The sequence below is a fragment of the Labrus mixtus genome, chromosome 20 (assembly GCF_963584025.1).
Source record: "Labrus mixtus chromosome 20, fLabMix1.1, whole genome shotgun sequence".
Taxonomy (NCBI): Eukaryota; Metazoa; Chordata; class Actinopteri; order Labriformes; family Labridae; genus Labrus; species Labrus mixtus.
In genome coordinates this window covers 23,821,893-23,835,032 of record NC_083631.1, presented here as the reverse complement: position 1 = coordinate 23,835,032, position 13,140 = coordinate 23,821,893, and the positions used below count along the sequence as shown (strand labels likewise).

The 13,140-nt window shown below is 42.6% G+C and overlaps 1 protein-coding gene and 1 long non-coding RNA gene across 2 annotated transcripts; one reads left to right on the top strand and one right to left on the bottom strand.

Annotated features, from left to right (window-relative positions):
• The first annotated feature begins 1,394 nt into the window (after positions 1-1,394).
• Positions 1,395-4,005, top strand: mchr1b (melanin-concentrating hormone receptor 1b). The gene is made up of 2 exons (XM_061026902.1): positions 1,395-1,619; positions 2,314-4,005. The coding sequence occupies exons 1-2, from the start codon at positions 1,559-1,561 to the stop codon at positions 3,360-3,362; spliced, it is 1,110 nt and encodes a 369-aa protein (XP_060882885.1). The 5' UTR covers positions 1,395-1,558; the 3' UTR covers positions 3,363-4,005.
• Positions 4,006-11,978: 7,973 nt separating this feature from the next.
• Positions 11,979-12,822, bottom strand: LOC132954359 (uncharacterized). Its single transcript, XR_009665748.1, has 2 exons — positions 12,496-12,822; positions 11,979-12,437 (listed from the first exon to the last, which is right to left on the bottom strand). It is a non-coding gene; the product is annotated as an uncharacterized LOC132954359 (long non-coding RNA).
• Positions 12,823-13,140: the final 318 nt, after the last annotated feature.

Here is a 13,140-nt window from a genome sequence, read left to right as displayed (position 1 = left end):
GCTCATTTGGCTGAAAGTCACCAGTTAACACGGTCACATGTTAAACCGCAACACCAACCTATGCCATAAATTATCTCATTATCTATAAGCTACCTACACAAATATAAACATAAGAATGTATTATAAACACACTTTACATCTTAATTAGTTTACAACTTTGTGTATAAATCTGTACTGTAGTGTATTATTATGTAATATGTTCTCATACATTTGTTACATAGTTTTTAAACATATTTATACATATTCTGGACTTTATATGCATTCATCACCTAATGCACAATGTAGTTTAGATAAGAGTTTTAAGTATAGCTTGAGAAAAACTATGACATGATTGAAAACAAATTCATTTTAGCAAAAAGCTGTATGTGCTTTGGATGTCTCCGCAGAGTTTTGTGAAGTTAAAGTGGGGTCATGGTTGGTGTGTCTATATGTGGAGGTCCTCCAAGTGGGCGGCCCAGGTTCGAATCCAACCTGTGGCTCCTTTCCTGCATGTCATCCCCCACTCTCTCTGTCCCTGATTTACAACTCTATCCACTGTCCTATCTCTACAATAAAGGAATAAAACCCCCAAAAATGAACCTTAAAACCAGGAGCCAATCAGCTGATGACCCAGATGAAGGCCACAAGCAGAAACAAGTCGGTCTAATAAAGTTTATAAAGTTGATCTTCATACTGTAAGTGTTGTTGGAGCTTTTCAAACACCTTCATGCACCTTGTTATAGTTGGTGAAGTAGTGCCAGAAAATCCCACTCTGCTTCTTTTGTACTTCAGCTCCCAGGATGCATCCTGCTGGTTCTTCTTATTCTTCAAATATTCACATCAATAACAAAATCAAGATTAATCTGTGGATAAATCATTTTAACAACACAGGCCAGAACAAACACAATGTGACACCATCTTAAAAAAAAAGTTTAATTAAAAGACATAAAGTCGACTCTATCCCTCCTCCTCCTCTCCAATGACATCATCCAGCTTTAGGTGAATCTGCTGTCACCTTTCTCCCACTCATGAACCCATTAATTGTCAAATATTTGCTGAACTTCTCTTTGTTTTGTTTTTTTGAACATCTGCTTCTAATTCTGTTCGGAGCTGTGTTAAAACGTTGACAATGCTGCCACCTGGCGGAAAAGAGCGTCAGTGATGGATGAGAGGCGTTAGCTGCACAATAGAGAGATGTGTTATTGTGTGGGGACCAGGGACACGGGAACTTTACAGACCTGCATGTGGCTGAACATGGAGTGTAAATTTCTCTTTTTTATTTGAGGAAGAAATCTCTTAATACGCTGGAAAATATCTGCGCATATTGAAAGTTTGAGGGTCAGAAGTCAGTCAGTCAGAAGCTGTTTTGTTTGTTTACGTCGACTTACCGTATCAGGTGATTTTTAATTTTATTTTTTCATTAAAGTAGTACTGTGGATGGGTTTCATCGAGCTGCTGGAATATCTATGGACTCACATTTTATAATATCTTGAAAACAACTTGATGCTTCCTTCGGACTTCATTTCGAGCTAAAGTTGATTCTTATATTTTTTTATTACTCGTTCAGAGGAAGGTCAGGATGGACTTCACTTCAAATTCATCTTTTTCCCTCTTCAATTCACCTGATGGTCTGCAGAAAGGTACGTCCTTTGTTTCTCCTTCTTTTAAAAATGAATGTAAGACTCAGCAAATAAGTCATGTGTAATAAATGCATGATTACTGTTAAAGAATTTCAGAATGGGTCACTGGTTTAATTTACTGCACAATCATTTTTTACACAATATCTGATAGAGAGATAGATAGATGGATGCATCCAGTAGCAGGTTACAAAGACGTTCATGACATGAAACATTTGTTACAAATTAACCACAAAACCGACCCCCCCCCCCCCCCCCATACATATATATTAACCTGAAAAAAGATTTAAAGAATACCCCTAGATGAATCAAACTTAAACTGTGCAATTAAAAATAGATTTATACAAGAAATGTACATAACCTGTGCAGGGATAAAAATATATGTGACATTTAAACAAGAACCTAAAAACAGTTGAGGAAGAAATCTGTAATTTAGACCTCAATATAAAAAATAAGAATAAAAAAGTGTTGACCTTCTGAAGTTGTGAAAATACACAAATAGGCTTACTGACTTTACAATCACTGTGTGCATGAATACTAATACTGCACGACTGAAAAAGAAGGTTTTCTACTTTGTTTTGTTAAATCTAGAAGCTCAAACATGAAGTGGAATTAGAGATATTTAAAGGATTGAATGACAAGCAGTAGGATTCATCGTGTGTGATAAAAAGTTTTGTGTTTTCGTCCCTTTTGACAGAACACGAGCAACAGTACGACAACGTGCTCATGCCCAGCATCTTCGGGATCATCTGCTTCTTCGGGATCTTCGGGAACTCCGTCGTCATCTACACCATCGTGAAGAAAACCAAGCTGTGCGCTCAGCAGACGGTGCCGGACATCTTCATCTTCAGTTTGTCCATGGCCGACCTCCTGTTTCTGCTCGGCATGCCCTTCCTCATCCACCAGCTCGTGGGGAACGGCTCCTGGTGCTTTGGCGCCACCATGTGCACCGTCATCACGGCGCTCGACTCCAACAGCCAGATCGTCAGCACCTACATCCTGACCGTGATGACTCTGGACCGTTACCTGGCAACCGTGCACCCCATCCGCTTCAAGCATGTGAGGACCCCCTGTGTGGCCCGGGCGGCGGTGGCTCTGGTCTGGATCCTCTCCCTGGTGTCCATCACTCCGGTCTGGATGTACACGGGACTCATGCCCCTCAAGGACGGCTCGGTCGGCTGTGCCCTCCTGCTGCCCAACCCGGCCACCGACACCTACTGGTTCACCCTCTACCAGTTCTTCCTGGCCTTCGCTCTCCCCTGGGTGCTCATCTGTTGGGTCTTTTTTAAGATTCTGCAGAACATGTCGGCTACAGTCGCCCCTCTGCCTCCGTGCAGCCTGAGGGTGAGGACGAAGAAGGTGACCCGCATGGCGGTGGCCATATGCCTGGCCTTCTTCACCTGCTGGGCTCCTTATTACATCCTGCAGCTGGCCCACCTGGGAGTACAGAGACCCACCTTTGCCTTCATGTACGCCTACAACATCGCCATCAGTTTGGGCTACGCGAACAGCTGCATCAACCCGTTTATCTACATCGTGTTGAGTGAAACATTCAAGAGGAAGTTCATTGTTGCCATCAGGCCGACTCACAAAGTGTTCAGGGTCGCCCCCGCTCTCCCCGACGGCAGCATGAGCCTGAGGATGGCACCAGACAACACTCACCCGTCCCACCTGGAGTCACCCAGAGAGCTGGTTCACCCACTGTGGCTGTGCACTGAGACCGACACACGACCCCCCCAGCCATGATCGCCAACCACGGCAATCAGCAGATCAACACCTGCTGCAGCTGGCTGCTTTTATTCCTGCAGCGATAAAACATCACGACAACAATCAGGAGGTTGTTTCCAATCAGAATGTGACTCTACTGAACTAATAAGAAAAACATGAGACACAAGATAATATCATCTGAGAACTTTGGATGTGAGTAAGAGAGGCACACCGGAGCCGAAAAAAGGAAATTGGAAGAATAGTGTCGATGACATTTTCAGACTCAGCGAGTGACAGAAAATCTGGATCAGTCGACCAATCAGCCAAAAGAAGAAACACTGATTCATTAGAGAGCTCAATGAGTGTTTAAAGTGTGTTCAAATCATGACATCACAGTATCTACCGAGCCCCCCCCAGGACCCACAGGAAAAAAGTGATGCATTGCTTTCAACAGTAAACATTCATTTTATTATCTTTATTGATTAAATCCAGACGGAATATGCCAACACACTTGTTGATACCAAAATACCTTTCCATACATTTCCTAGTAATTTTTTAACAGATCTCATTTTGACCACCTCAGAGCAGACAGAGCCTCAGCCCCCCCTAAAGTCTCAGGCGTTCCCCAAAAGAGAGGTCGGACCCCAGACTGGGAACCAATGTTCTAATTCATTGTGATATTTTTTTATTTAAAGGTGACATCTCCTCCTCTTCTTCTTCAGTTTAAATAAGTGTCAGAGCTCCTCAAAACATGTGTGTGAAGTTTCTTGTTCTAAATCCACTCTGATCCTGTATTTGATCATGTCTATAAACCCCTCTATTTCAGCCCTGCTCAGAACAGGCTGTTTCTGTGTCTGTACCTTTAAATATGTAAATGAGCTGTGTCTGACCCCGCCCCCTCTCTGGAAGGGCTTGTGTGTCTTGGTCTTTCTTGCTCCATGTTCTATTGTTTACGGTGAGAAGGCAGACTCAGAGGGCAGAACAAACACCTAGCTGTGGGAGTGTCACCCACCTGGGGGAGGGGCTACTGCCCTTTGTGATGTCATAAAGGGAAAATCTCCAAACAGCAGTACTTTTTCCACAGTGTCGATCATTAAAATTAGAGATTGAATCCTTTTAAAATGTTCGGTTTTTAAAAGTATTGAAGGAGGAAAATGTTTAGAATCTTAATTTAAAGCTTTTAATGAGTTATTTGTCTCATGGAGGTGGGGGGCTGGGGGGGGGGTTAAAGTGATGTCACAGGGTGGCTGACGCTGTGGTGGAGGGGCCCGATGTGAGATCTGTTCATGGAGCCCAGAAATGCCGTCAATGCCCCGGGCTCCAGACGTGTGTGTTAGTCTTCTGTGTTATTTCCAAAATAAAAAGAGTCTCATGCCTCTGCAAATTGTGGCTGAGCAACTCAACATGAACATTTTTATTTTCTGGAAAATCATTTCTAAAGACATTTTTTAACTGTATTTTATCGTAAGGCTGTTTCATGTTGCAATCTGCAGTCAGAACATGGATTCAATATGTTGTTGTGCATGTCGTCATGTGTTTGGTAAATGTTGTGAAAGCACTAACGGATGGTCATCACACAGAGCCACACTCACATCGCTGCATGGACTGCCTCTGAAATGTTCTCATTGGATTGTCTCTGTGACACTCAAACTGTGTATTTGACTGTTTGACGGGTCTCTGCGTGCTCATTCAGCACGTCAGAAACATCAGAGAAATGCATTCAGCTGTGACAAGTATTAAAGCGAGCACAAAGAGCTGCAGGCGACGCATGATGTGATCACAGTGTGTACAAAAAAAACAACATTTGATGGTTTCTGTTTCACTCTTTGGCTTGTAAAGAAGTTAATGTTCTGTGTATTTAAAGTGAACTTTCTGTGTCTGTGATAGAAATGTGCATGTTGACGTGTCCGTTGTAACTGGCTGCATGTTCTAACTCTTACATGTCACATCTGGAAGCACAGAAACTGAAAAGTGTTTGTCTTATTTTGGGGGTCAAATTCAGTTGAATCTCATTTCTTTTGAATTATTGATCAAAAGCTGTTCAGAGTCTTTTAACGCTCATGTTTTATGCCGGGTGAAATCAAAAGGAAGTTTGAATTTCTCTCAGATCTGTCAGTGCAAACATCACCTGAATCTTTTGATGGAACATGTTGAATAAAGTGTTGACTTTGACTCCTCTGCATCCGTTCACCAGCGAGGTCGTGCCCGCAGTGCAAACATTTCAATATGACAAACTCAATTATTTTCAAGTTTAAAAAGGTCGAAAGCTTTTCACGGTGAGGTCACCCAGTAGGAATCTAAGCCCCGCCCCCCCGCTCCTCATGCTATATGATGACCAGCGGGATAAAGCTGTGATAAACGAGGAAGTCAGCGCTCCTCACCATAAAATATTCACAAAGCATGCTCATTATTTCCTCCTCAGCCTTTGTGAGGTGTTAACTCTGTGTCATGATGCTCACTGGACTGATCACAGGCGTCACAACGTCAACAATAACTTAAATATGTAAAGCTTTGTGCAGTGTGTGTCACTAAGAAGAGAGAAGTTAGCTTTTAATTAAATCCAGAGTGGACATATTGTGTTTTTAATTAAAATGCATTAATTTCTAAAATGGGGTTTGTGTTTCCTCAAAACACTCAAAAGAGCCAATTAAGTCTTTACTTTGAGATAATTCTCTAAAGCAACACGTTGGAGAAGAAATGAGAGGAGAATATAAATGTTGAAAGAAAAGTCTGAATTAGTTTTTTTAGGTTTTTTTATCAGGAAAAAAGTTAAAATTCAAAGTGTACAATGAACCTCACACGTCTCTAAAGAGATCCAGAGGATACGCTTCTACTCAAACAGGTACAAAAAGATCTGAGGACATATTTCAAAACAAACTGTAAGGTCAGACTTCTGATTAAAGCCACCACCTAAAACACTTTCAAATCAAACAGTCTTCAATCAATGTGTTCAGCGTCGACGTGTGTTCGGAGCCCTTCAGGGTAAAAAACGAACGTCAGCTCACAGAAAACTCACCGAGGTAAAGCGTCCTAGAAATAAAACTTTGTCTCTTCAAACACTCCTGCTTCTGAGCGCACCGTCCTGTCCTGTGTGTCAGAGTTAGTGTCGACAGTGAGCAGCACTCAGATCATAAATTATCCAGGAGCTGAACTCGCCGCTCATGTTCACGGTTACTTAGAAAGTTTTAACTTGAAGTTGAAATGAGAGACTCAAAGCCTGAGGCGCTGCTCGTCGAGAGGGACAGAGTGCAGAATAAAAAGTCTGTTTGAAGTTTCTGTTAATGTTTCCAGTTTAAAAATCAATCAAAAGACAAGAAGCAGATTCAAGAGTAACCACAGGGACGGGAGATGAAATGCACAAGAAAAAAAAGAACACAAAGCGTGTTTGAACATTTAGTTCCAGGGACTTCTCTTCAAGGCGTTTTTTGGACCACAGGAACTTCTCCTCTCCTGGAGCAGTGTGAGTGCAGGCCAGCAGGGGAATGGGGAGGGGGGGGGCAATCATGCTTGATTGCAACCTACAGAGGATCCAGAACAGAACCCTGATGGACACCACAGGACAACGTTTGTACTGAAGACCCAGATTTGCCCGCAGTGACAACTATGAGAAGAATAGAGGTGAAACATCCTCATAGTGGTAGAAAATCACAACACAGACATGAAATGTAGTTTAAAATGACCATGAATGAAGCAAAGCTGCCACGAACAAAACGAGCAGGAAACCATTCAGAACGACTCTGAAAGGAAGCAGAAAACCACAAAGGGACTCAGAACACCTTTAGAGAGAGAAAAAAAAACACAACAACAAGGGACACAAAGGAAAAAAGGATTACTGAGGGATGAAACGTTTTACTATAAAGACGTGTAAACAACCACACAGCGAGGTGACTAGATACTGCGGTCACGTTGTTTGGAAAGCAGGAGGAGGGGTGGATCTTTATCTCAGCAGGTAAATGACTCGATGTGAAATTATAGAGGAAGCATGTTTTGCAGCCCAGGTGATGCAGGCGAACATAGCTGTGCAGCTCTGAGACTTATTCACACTGGTTGAAGAGGAGGAGGAAATGTGACTGTTTAAATGAAAATTTCAGGTTGTGATGCCTCATGCATTTATTTCTGACTGCAGCACTCCTTCCTCATTCTGCTTCATAAACCGAGGAAAACTTTTCTCTGTCGATTTATATTCTGCTCAGCCACTTCTCATTTGTTAAAATTCTGATGATCTCCAAAACAGATGGTGGAAAATAAATCAACAGAGAACATTGCCCATCACTGTCTGTAACATCCAAATCCTGCAGGAACAATCAGAGACACACACGAGTTCTGATGAAAGGTTATCTATTCTACTGAAGCCCTAAGCATAAAATCAATGTCCACACTTCCTTGCTCCTGAGGTCGAGGTCGGAGCAGGCCGTGCATGAATGAGGAAGGTGGTGGCTGTTCTCCAGTGATAACAAGTCGTTTCTGGTTGTTTTCTGTAGATGTCCAACTGGAGGTTTTATCTGGACAAAAATAAAAGCTAAGACTGGTGACTTCATCTATTTCTGATTATTCATCCATCCATTATCTATACCCCTTTTTCCTGTTCTGACAGGTGGGTGGCTGGAGCCAAACCCAGCTGTCAAAGATGATCGCTTTAAAAAACATTATGCCAAATAATAGAAGACATCATTAAAAACCACATCATTAAATACCATGATTTATATTTGTTTCAGTAACAGTATTTAATACTAGATTGTGAGTCCTGTTGTTGAGTCACTGTGTATGTGTTATGAGGGGGGGCTCTTCCTTTTGGAGGAGTGGCCACAGGGGACACCAAGCTCAGTGTTACAGGGGCACTGGCCCCTGTTGGCCCCTGCCTAGAACCGCCCATGTCTGTTTGTGTTCACACATGCAGCTCACCCTGGCGAAACTCAGAAAAAAATCGTGCATGTGTAACGACAACAATAAATAAAAGGGCTGGACTCTTGTTACATTAATTACAGAGAACTAAACTTTAATCCACCAATAAAAATAAAAAACTGAATTTCCCCTCGCAGGATTAATAAAGGATAAATTATAATTATAAACAAACTCCTGTGGCACAGAAACACTTCCTTTAAGCGAGCAGAAACCTCAGGGCAGAACCTGACTCATCGGTGGACGTGTTTCATGGCACGTTTTAGATCTTTAATCTTTGTTGAATATTACTCGTAAACTCTTCAATTAAAAAAACCAAACAAGAAACTGTGAGTGAATGATGATGTGATGAAGAGGCCGCAGCGTGGCCTCCAGTTTCCACCAGCAGCCATCACACCAATCTCTGCATGAGCAAAGACAGCAATTACCCTGAGTGTAATGAGTTCACTCCGGAGGCGGGGACACATGCTGTCCTGCTGAATTCATAACGCAGGTGTGTGTGTGTGTGTGTGTGTGTGTGTGTGTAACTCAGCCCAGAGAATGATTAGTGAATGTTGAATAGATGAGTTAAAGTTGAGCTGTTTGGTTCTCCTGCGACGGCTCTTCACTCCCACTTAGCCTGCTCACTTACTTTTTGTTAAATATTTGTGGTTCAGTGTTTCTCGCTGTGTAGCAACATTTGTCATTGTGTGAGCATCCTATGGACCCTTACCTGCCGGCTCCCAGACCCTCATCCTGGTCCTAACCTGCCTTCCAATTTTCCAGACCCAGTCCAAGGACTCTTACACTCGAGCTTTATATGGAACTGAACTGAGTTATGCCTGTTTCCTCCCTCAGATCCCTGCTCCCCTGGGTGCTGCTTTAGGGTCACTTCATTTCTAGTTATTTCTTAAACTCTGTTTCCAAATTGGCCACTTGTAGAACCATTATGAGAAGCTCCCATCATTAAGGTCATTTTACCCCGGGATTATCTCGATGGAAATTACACTGAATTACTGACAAACGCCAACATGATTCTGCATCGATGATTCAGATTAAAAATGATTATTCTGGACACGTTGATAGTGAGCTGCATGGTCCACATCGTGGTGGATTAAATCCTTTCTAGTGGAGCACAATGAGATGCTTTAAATGTGTGCGTCATGTCATGCACGCTGAAATCATCAGCTGACATGTGAAGCAGTGAAGTCAAATTAGAGGGTGAAGTTATAAAAATAGAGCTCAGCATCGAGCCTGCAGACAGTCGTGAATTTCTATCTCTCCCTGTTCATTAAGATGAAACGAGAAATTAAAGTCATAACAAGAGAGAATTAAAGGAAACAACGAGGCTGCCATACTGGGAAACGAGCCTTTGAGAATATCATGAGCCAGAGTCAGTTCAGTTAACATTCAGAAAACAGCGTTTAATCTCTCACATGGATTCTTTCATTCTGTCTCTAAAGTTTGATATAAACAGGAAAAACTTCAGCAACAAACCAGATACTGATTTCTCTCTGACTTCAAAGTTATAAATAACCCGCTCCCACACGCCTCCTCTCCGTTCGCTTGTCTGCCCTGAAAGTGTGACCGTGAAAGCAGATTTTATTCAAGTTTCGATCAAAAGCACTTTCCGCCCTGCTTCTGCGAGTCTGTCCCGCCTGCTGCAGAGTTTGGATTATCATCATGAGGAACCCACACACACTCTGCGTACTTCAACTCACAAAACTAATATTGTTATCGCCGAGTTTGAACAACACACGGGGCAGGAGTCACCTCGATGTCGATGTGTTTGTGTGGGTAGTAAACGCATTCTTGTAAACATAATATCTGGTAAACAGTTCATAACAGGAAGGTAAAGCTTGCACAGCACGTCCTAGGTACAGAGTTGATGATCCAATTATATATCTTGGGTACTAAGCTGCATAAATTTGCACTTTAAAGCTGCTGCAGGGAGATTGTACAAGATTGTGAATTTAATGCTGTATCCTCCTTTAACCTGCATAAACAAATGACTCCATTGGTGAAAAAGTTTGTTATTTCTAATCATCTTTTCTAATCATTTTATGCCTAGCAAAGGATCAGATCAGCCCTCAAAATTAGAAGAACAACCTGCTGCAGATGTTTCAAAACAAGCCGGTAGAATAGCAGCAGGAGAACTTTTATTCTGTTCAATTTGAAGGTAGAGAAACTTAAACTGTGCAGGATCGGCAAAGAGAAAAAGAAAAGTATTCACAGACAAAGAAGTAACGCTCAGGGGGTCGGTGTGGTCGTCGATCGCTCTTCAAGGCAGGAACATTTAAAAAAGGAACATTCAGGGAGAATCTTTTTGACATGTGGTGTCCCCCAGGGTTCGATCCTTGGACCACTCAGTATGTTTACATGCACAGTTATAGCTTGATAAGGCCACTTAAGTGGTCTATTGTGGCCTTGAAATGGAACCCATAAAGATGTGAAGTTGTGTACAGGAAAGGCTTCGCGTTCAAGTGGTAACCGTATGGGAACACTGTTGCTAGGCAACCGCAACATGGACTTGAATAGATTGTATGCTTTCCGCTTGGTTTTCTTTATGGAGGAGCTCACATAACATTATGCCTTACAGAAAGACAAGACGACAGAGGGGACAATCTACATTAACACATGCAAATCACAGGATTTTTGGAAATCCTTGTGACTCTAAATCGACCCTGTCACGTGGAGTCCCCCAGGGTTCTATTCTTGTACAACTATTTTTTATATTGCTCAAATCATACCAGATACCCTTCATGACAACCCAGAATTAAGCTTACACGACTATTCTTCAAGATTTTAGATAATTTACTCCATCTCAGTCCTCTTTCTTCTGCAACTTCTATTCCTACCCTGTAAATACTGAGAGGATTTGAATCATGGTTTGTGGGTCATTTTTCTTCAAATTGATTTGGTACATTGAACCAATTTCCTCAATTATATTCTGCACAGGAGCTGCTGATTATCTGCAAGATGTAATTTACATAAAGTGTCAGTGAGTGTTTGCACATCATCACGGTGAACGCTTTGAGCGCTCAGAAGACGAGGAAATGTAAACAATACAGTTAAAGGCAGAAGATAAAGTAATGTGGGCGCTGCATACACGTCATGTTGAGCTCGTCATGTTGTTTGCCATGAAAACCTCCAATACCCAAGGATTCTATGATCTGAGGCAGGGAGATCATTATTTGTTTGAAAATGAATTATTCATTATATGGAAATGTTCGACGCTCTGACATATTACCACTGGACAAGGAGCTCATCTATCCAGATGGTGGTGCTGCTCACAGGTTGAGAAGTATTGGAAGTAAATGAGGGATTTATAATGAAGCACGTCTTGCAGCTGTCATATTCTTTTGAACCAATTTTTACTGTCTGCTGCTGTCGGCTGTCACCTCCACTTCATCTCCTGCAGCCTCTTTCCACCACGGACACATCTCTCCATGAGTGTCCACAGGATTGTCAAATGTAATCATTGCACGATGAATAAAGAATATCTTATTCTTAATCGATTCCTTCGAGGTAACTTTAAGTCGGAAGCTTTGACATCTTCGTCAGGGCATCAATCGCCTCTCACATACAAAGGCTTTAAATCAAATCAAGCTACAGCTCCACTTTCACATGCGCCTTCATCAGAGCTCCGCTGAGCTGCAGTCCCACCTGAAGCTCGGGAGAAGAACAGCTGTGTTGAATCCTGAGAGAAACCAAACTGTCTGATGTGAGAACGATGAAGTGCACACACAGGCTCATAAATCATAAAACTTCACCGGATCACTTTGTGAGAAAAGCTGCTTTAATCTTGCAGAACATGAAGCAGACATTTGAGTACAGGACTCTGTGACGTGTCCGATGAAAACCTCCGATCACCTGACACAAACCGTTTTTTAATCTGGTGCTTAAATTACATCGTTACACAGCAGGTACAAAATGTAGACTTTAAAAAAAGTTAATAATAAAATAGAATCTAGCCGTATATATCGGAAAACATCCTTCATGATTCATTCAGGTGAAGAGTGTTAATGTCAACAACATGGTGTGAACACGGGTACAGTGTGTGTGTGTGTGTGTGTGTGTGTGTGTGTGTGTGTGCAAACAATGAGGACCCTCAGGTTACAGTCCCTCAGAGTCCTCAGTGACAGAAGTAAACAAAAGAGTGTGTGTGTGTGCAGAGAGAGAGACAGTTAATGTGACTTAAACACTCATTAAGAATTCAGCAGGAGCAGCTTCACTCTCTGTGGTGGATCTGAAACAGGAGGGAATGTGAAGGAGCGCAATTAGGACTCATCACATCCCCGTGTGTGTGTGTGCAGAGAGGATGAATGTGTGTGTGTGTGTGTGTGTGTGTGTGCAGAGAGGCTGAATGTGTGTGTGTGCAGAGAGGATGAATGTGTGTGTGTGCAGAGAGGCTGAATGTGTGTGTGTGTGTGTGTGTGTGCAGAGAGGCTGAATGTGTGTGTGTGCAGAGAGGATGAATGTGTGTGTGTGTGTGTGTGTGTGTGTGCAGAGAGGCTGAATGTGTGTGTGTGCAGAGAGGATGAATGTGTGTGTGTGCAGAGAGGCTGAATGTGTGTGTGTGTGTGTGTGTGTGTGTGTGTGTGTGCAGAGAGGCTGAATGTGTGTGTGTGCAGAGAGGATGAATGTGTGTGTGCAGAGAGGCTGAATGTGTGTGTGTGTGTGTGTGTGTGTGTGTGTGTGTGTGTGTGTGTGTGCAGAGAGGATGAATGTGTGTGTGTGCAGAGAGGATGAATGTGTGTGTGTGTGTGTGTGTGTGTGTGTGTGTGTGTGTGTGTGCAGAGAGGCTGAATGTGTGTGTGTGCAGAGAGGATGAATGTGTGTGTGTGTGTGTGTGTGTGTGTGTGCAGAGAGGATGAATGTGTGTGTGTGTGTGTGTGTGTGTGTGTGTGTGTGTGTGCAGAGAGGATGAATGTGTGTG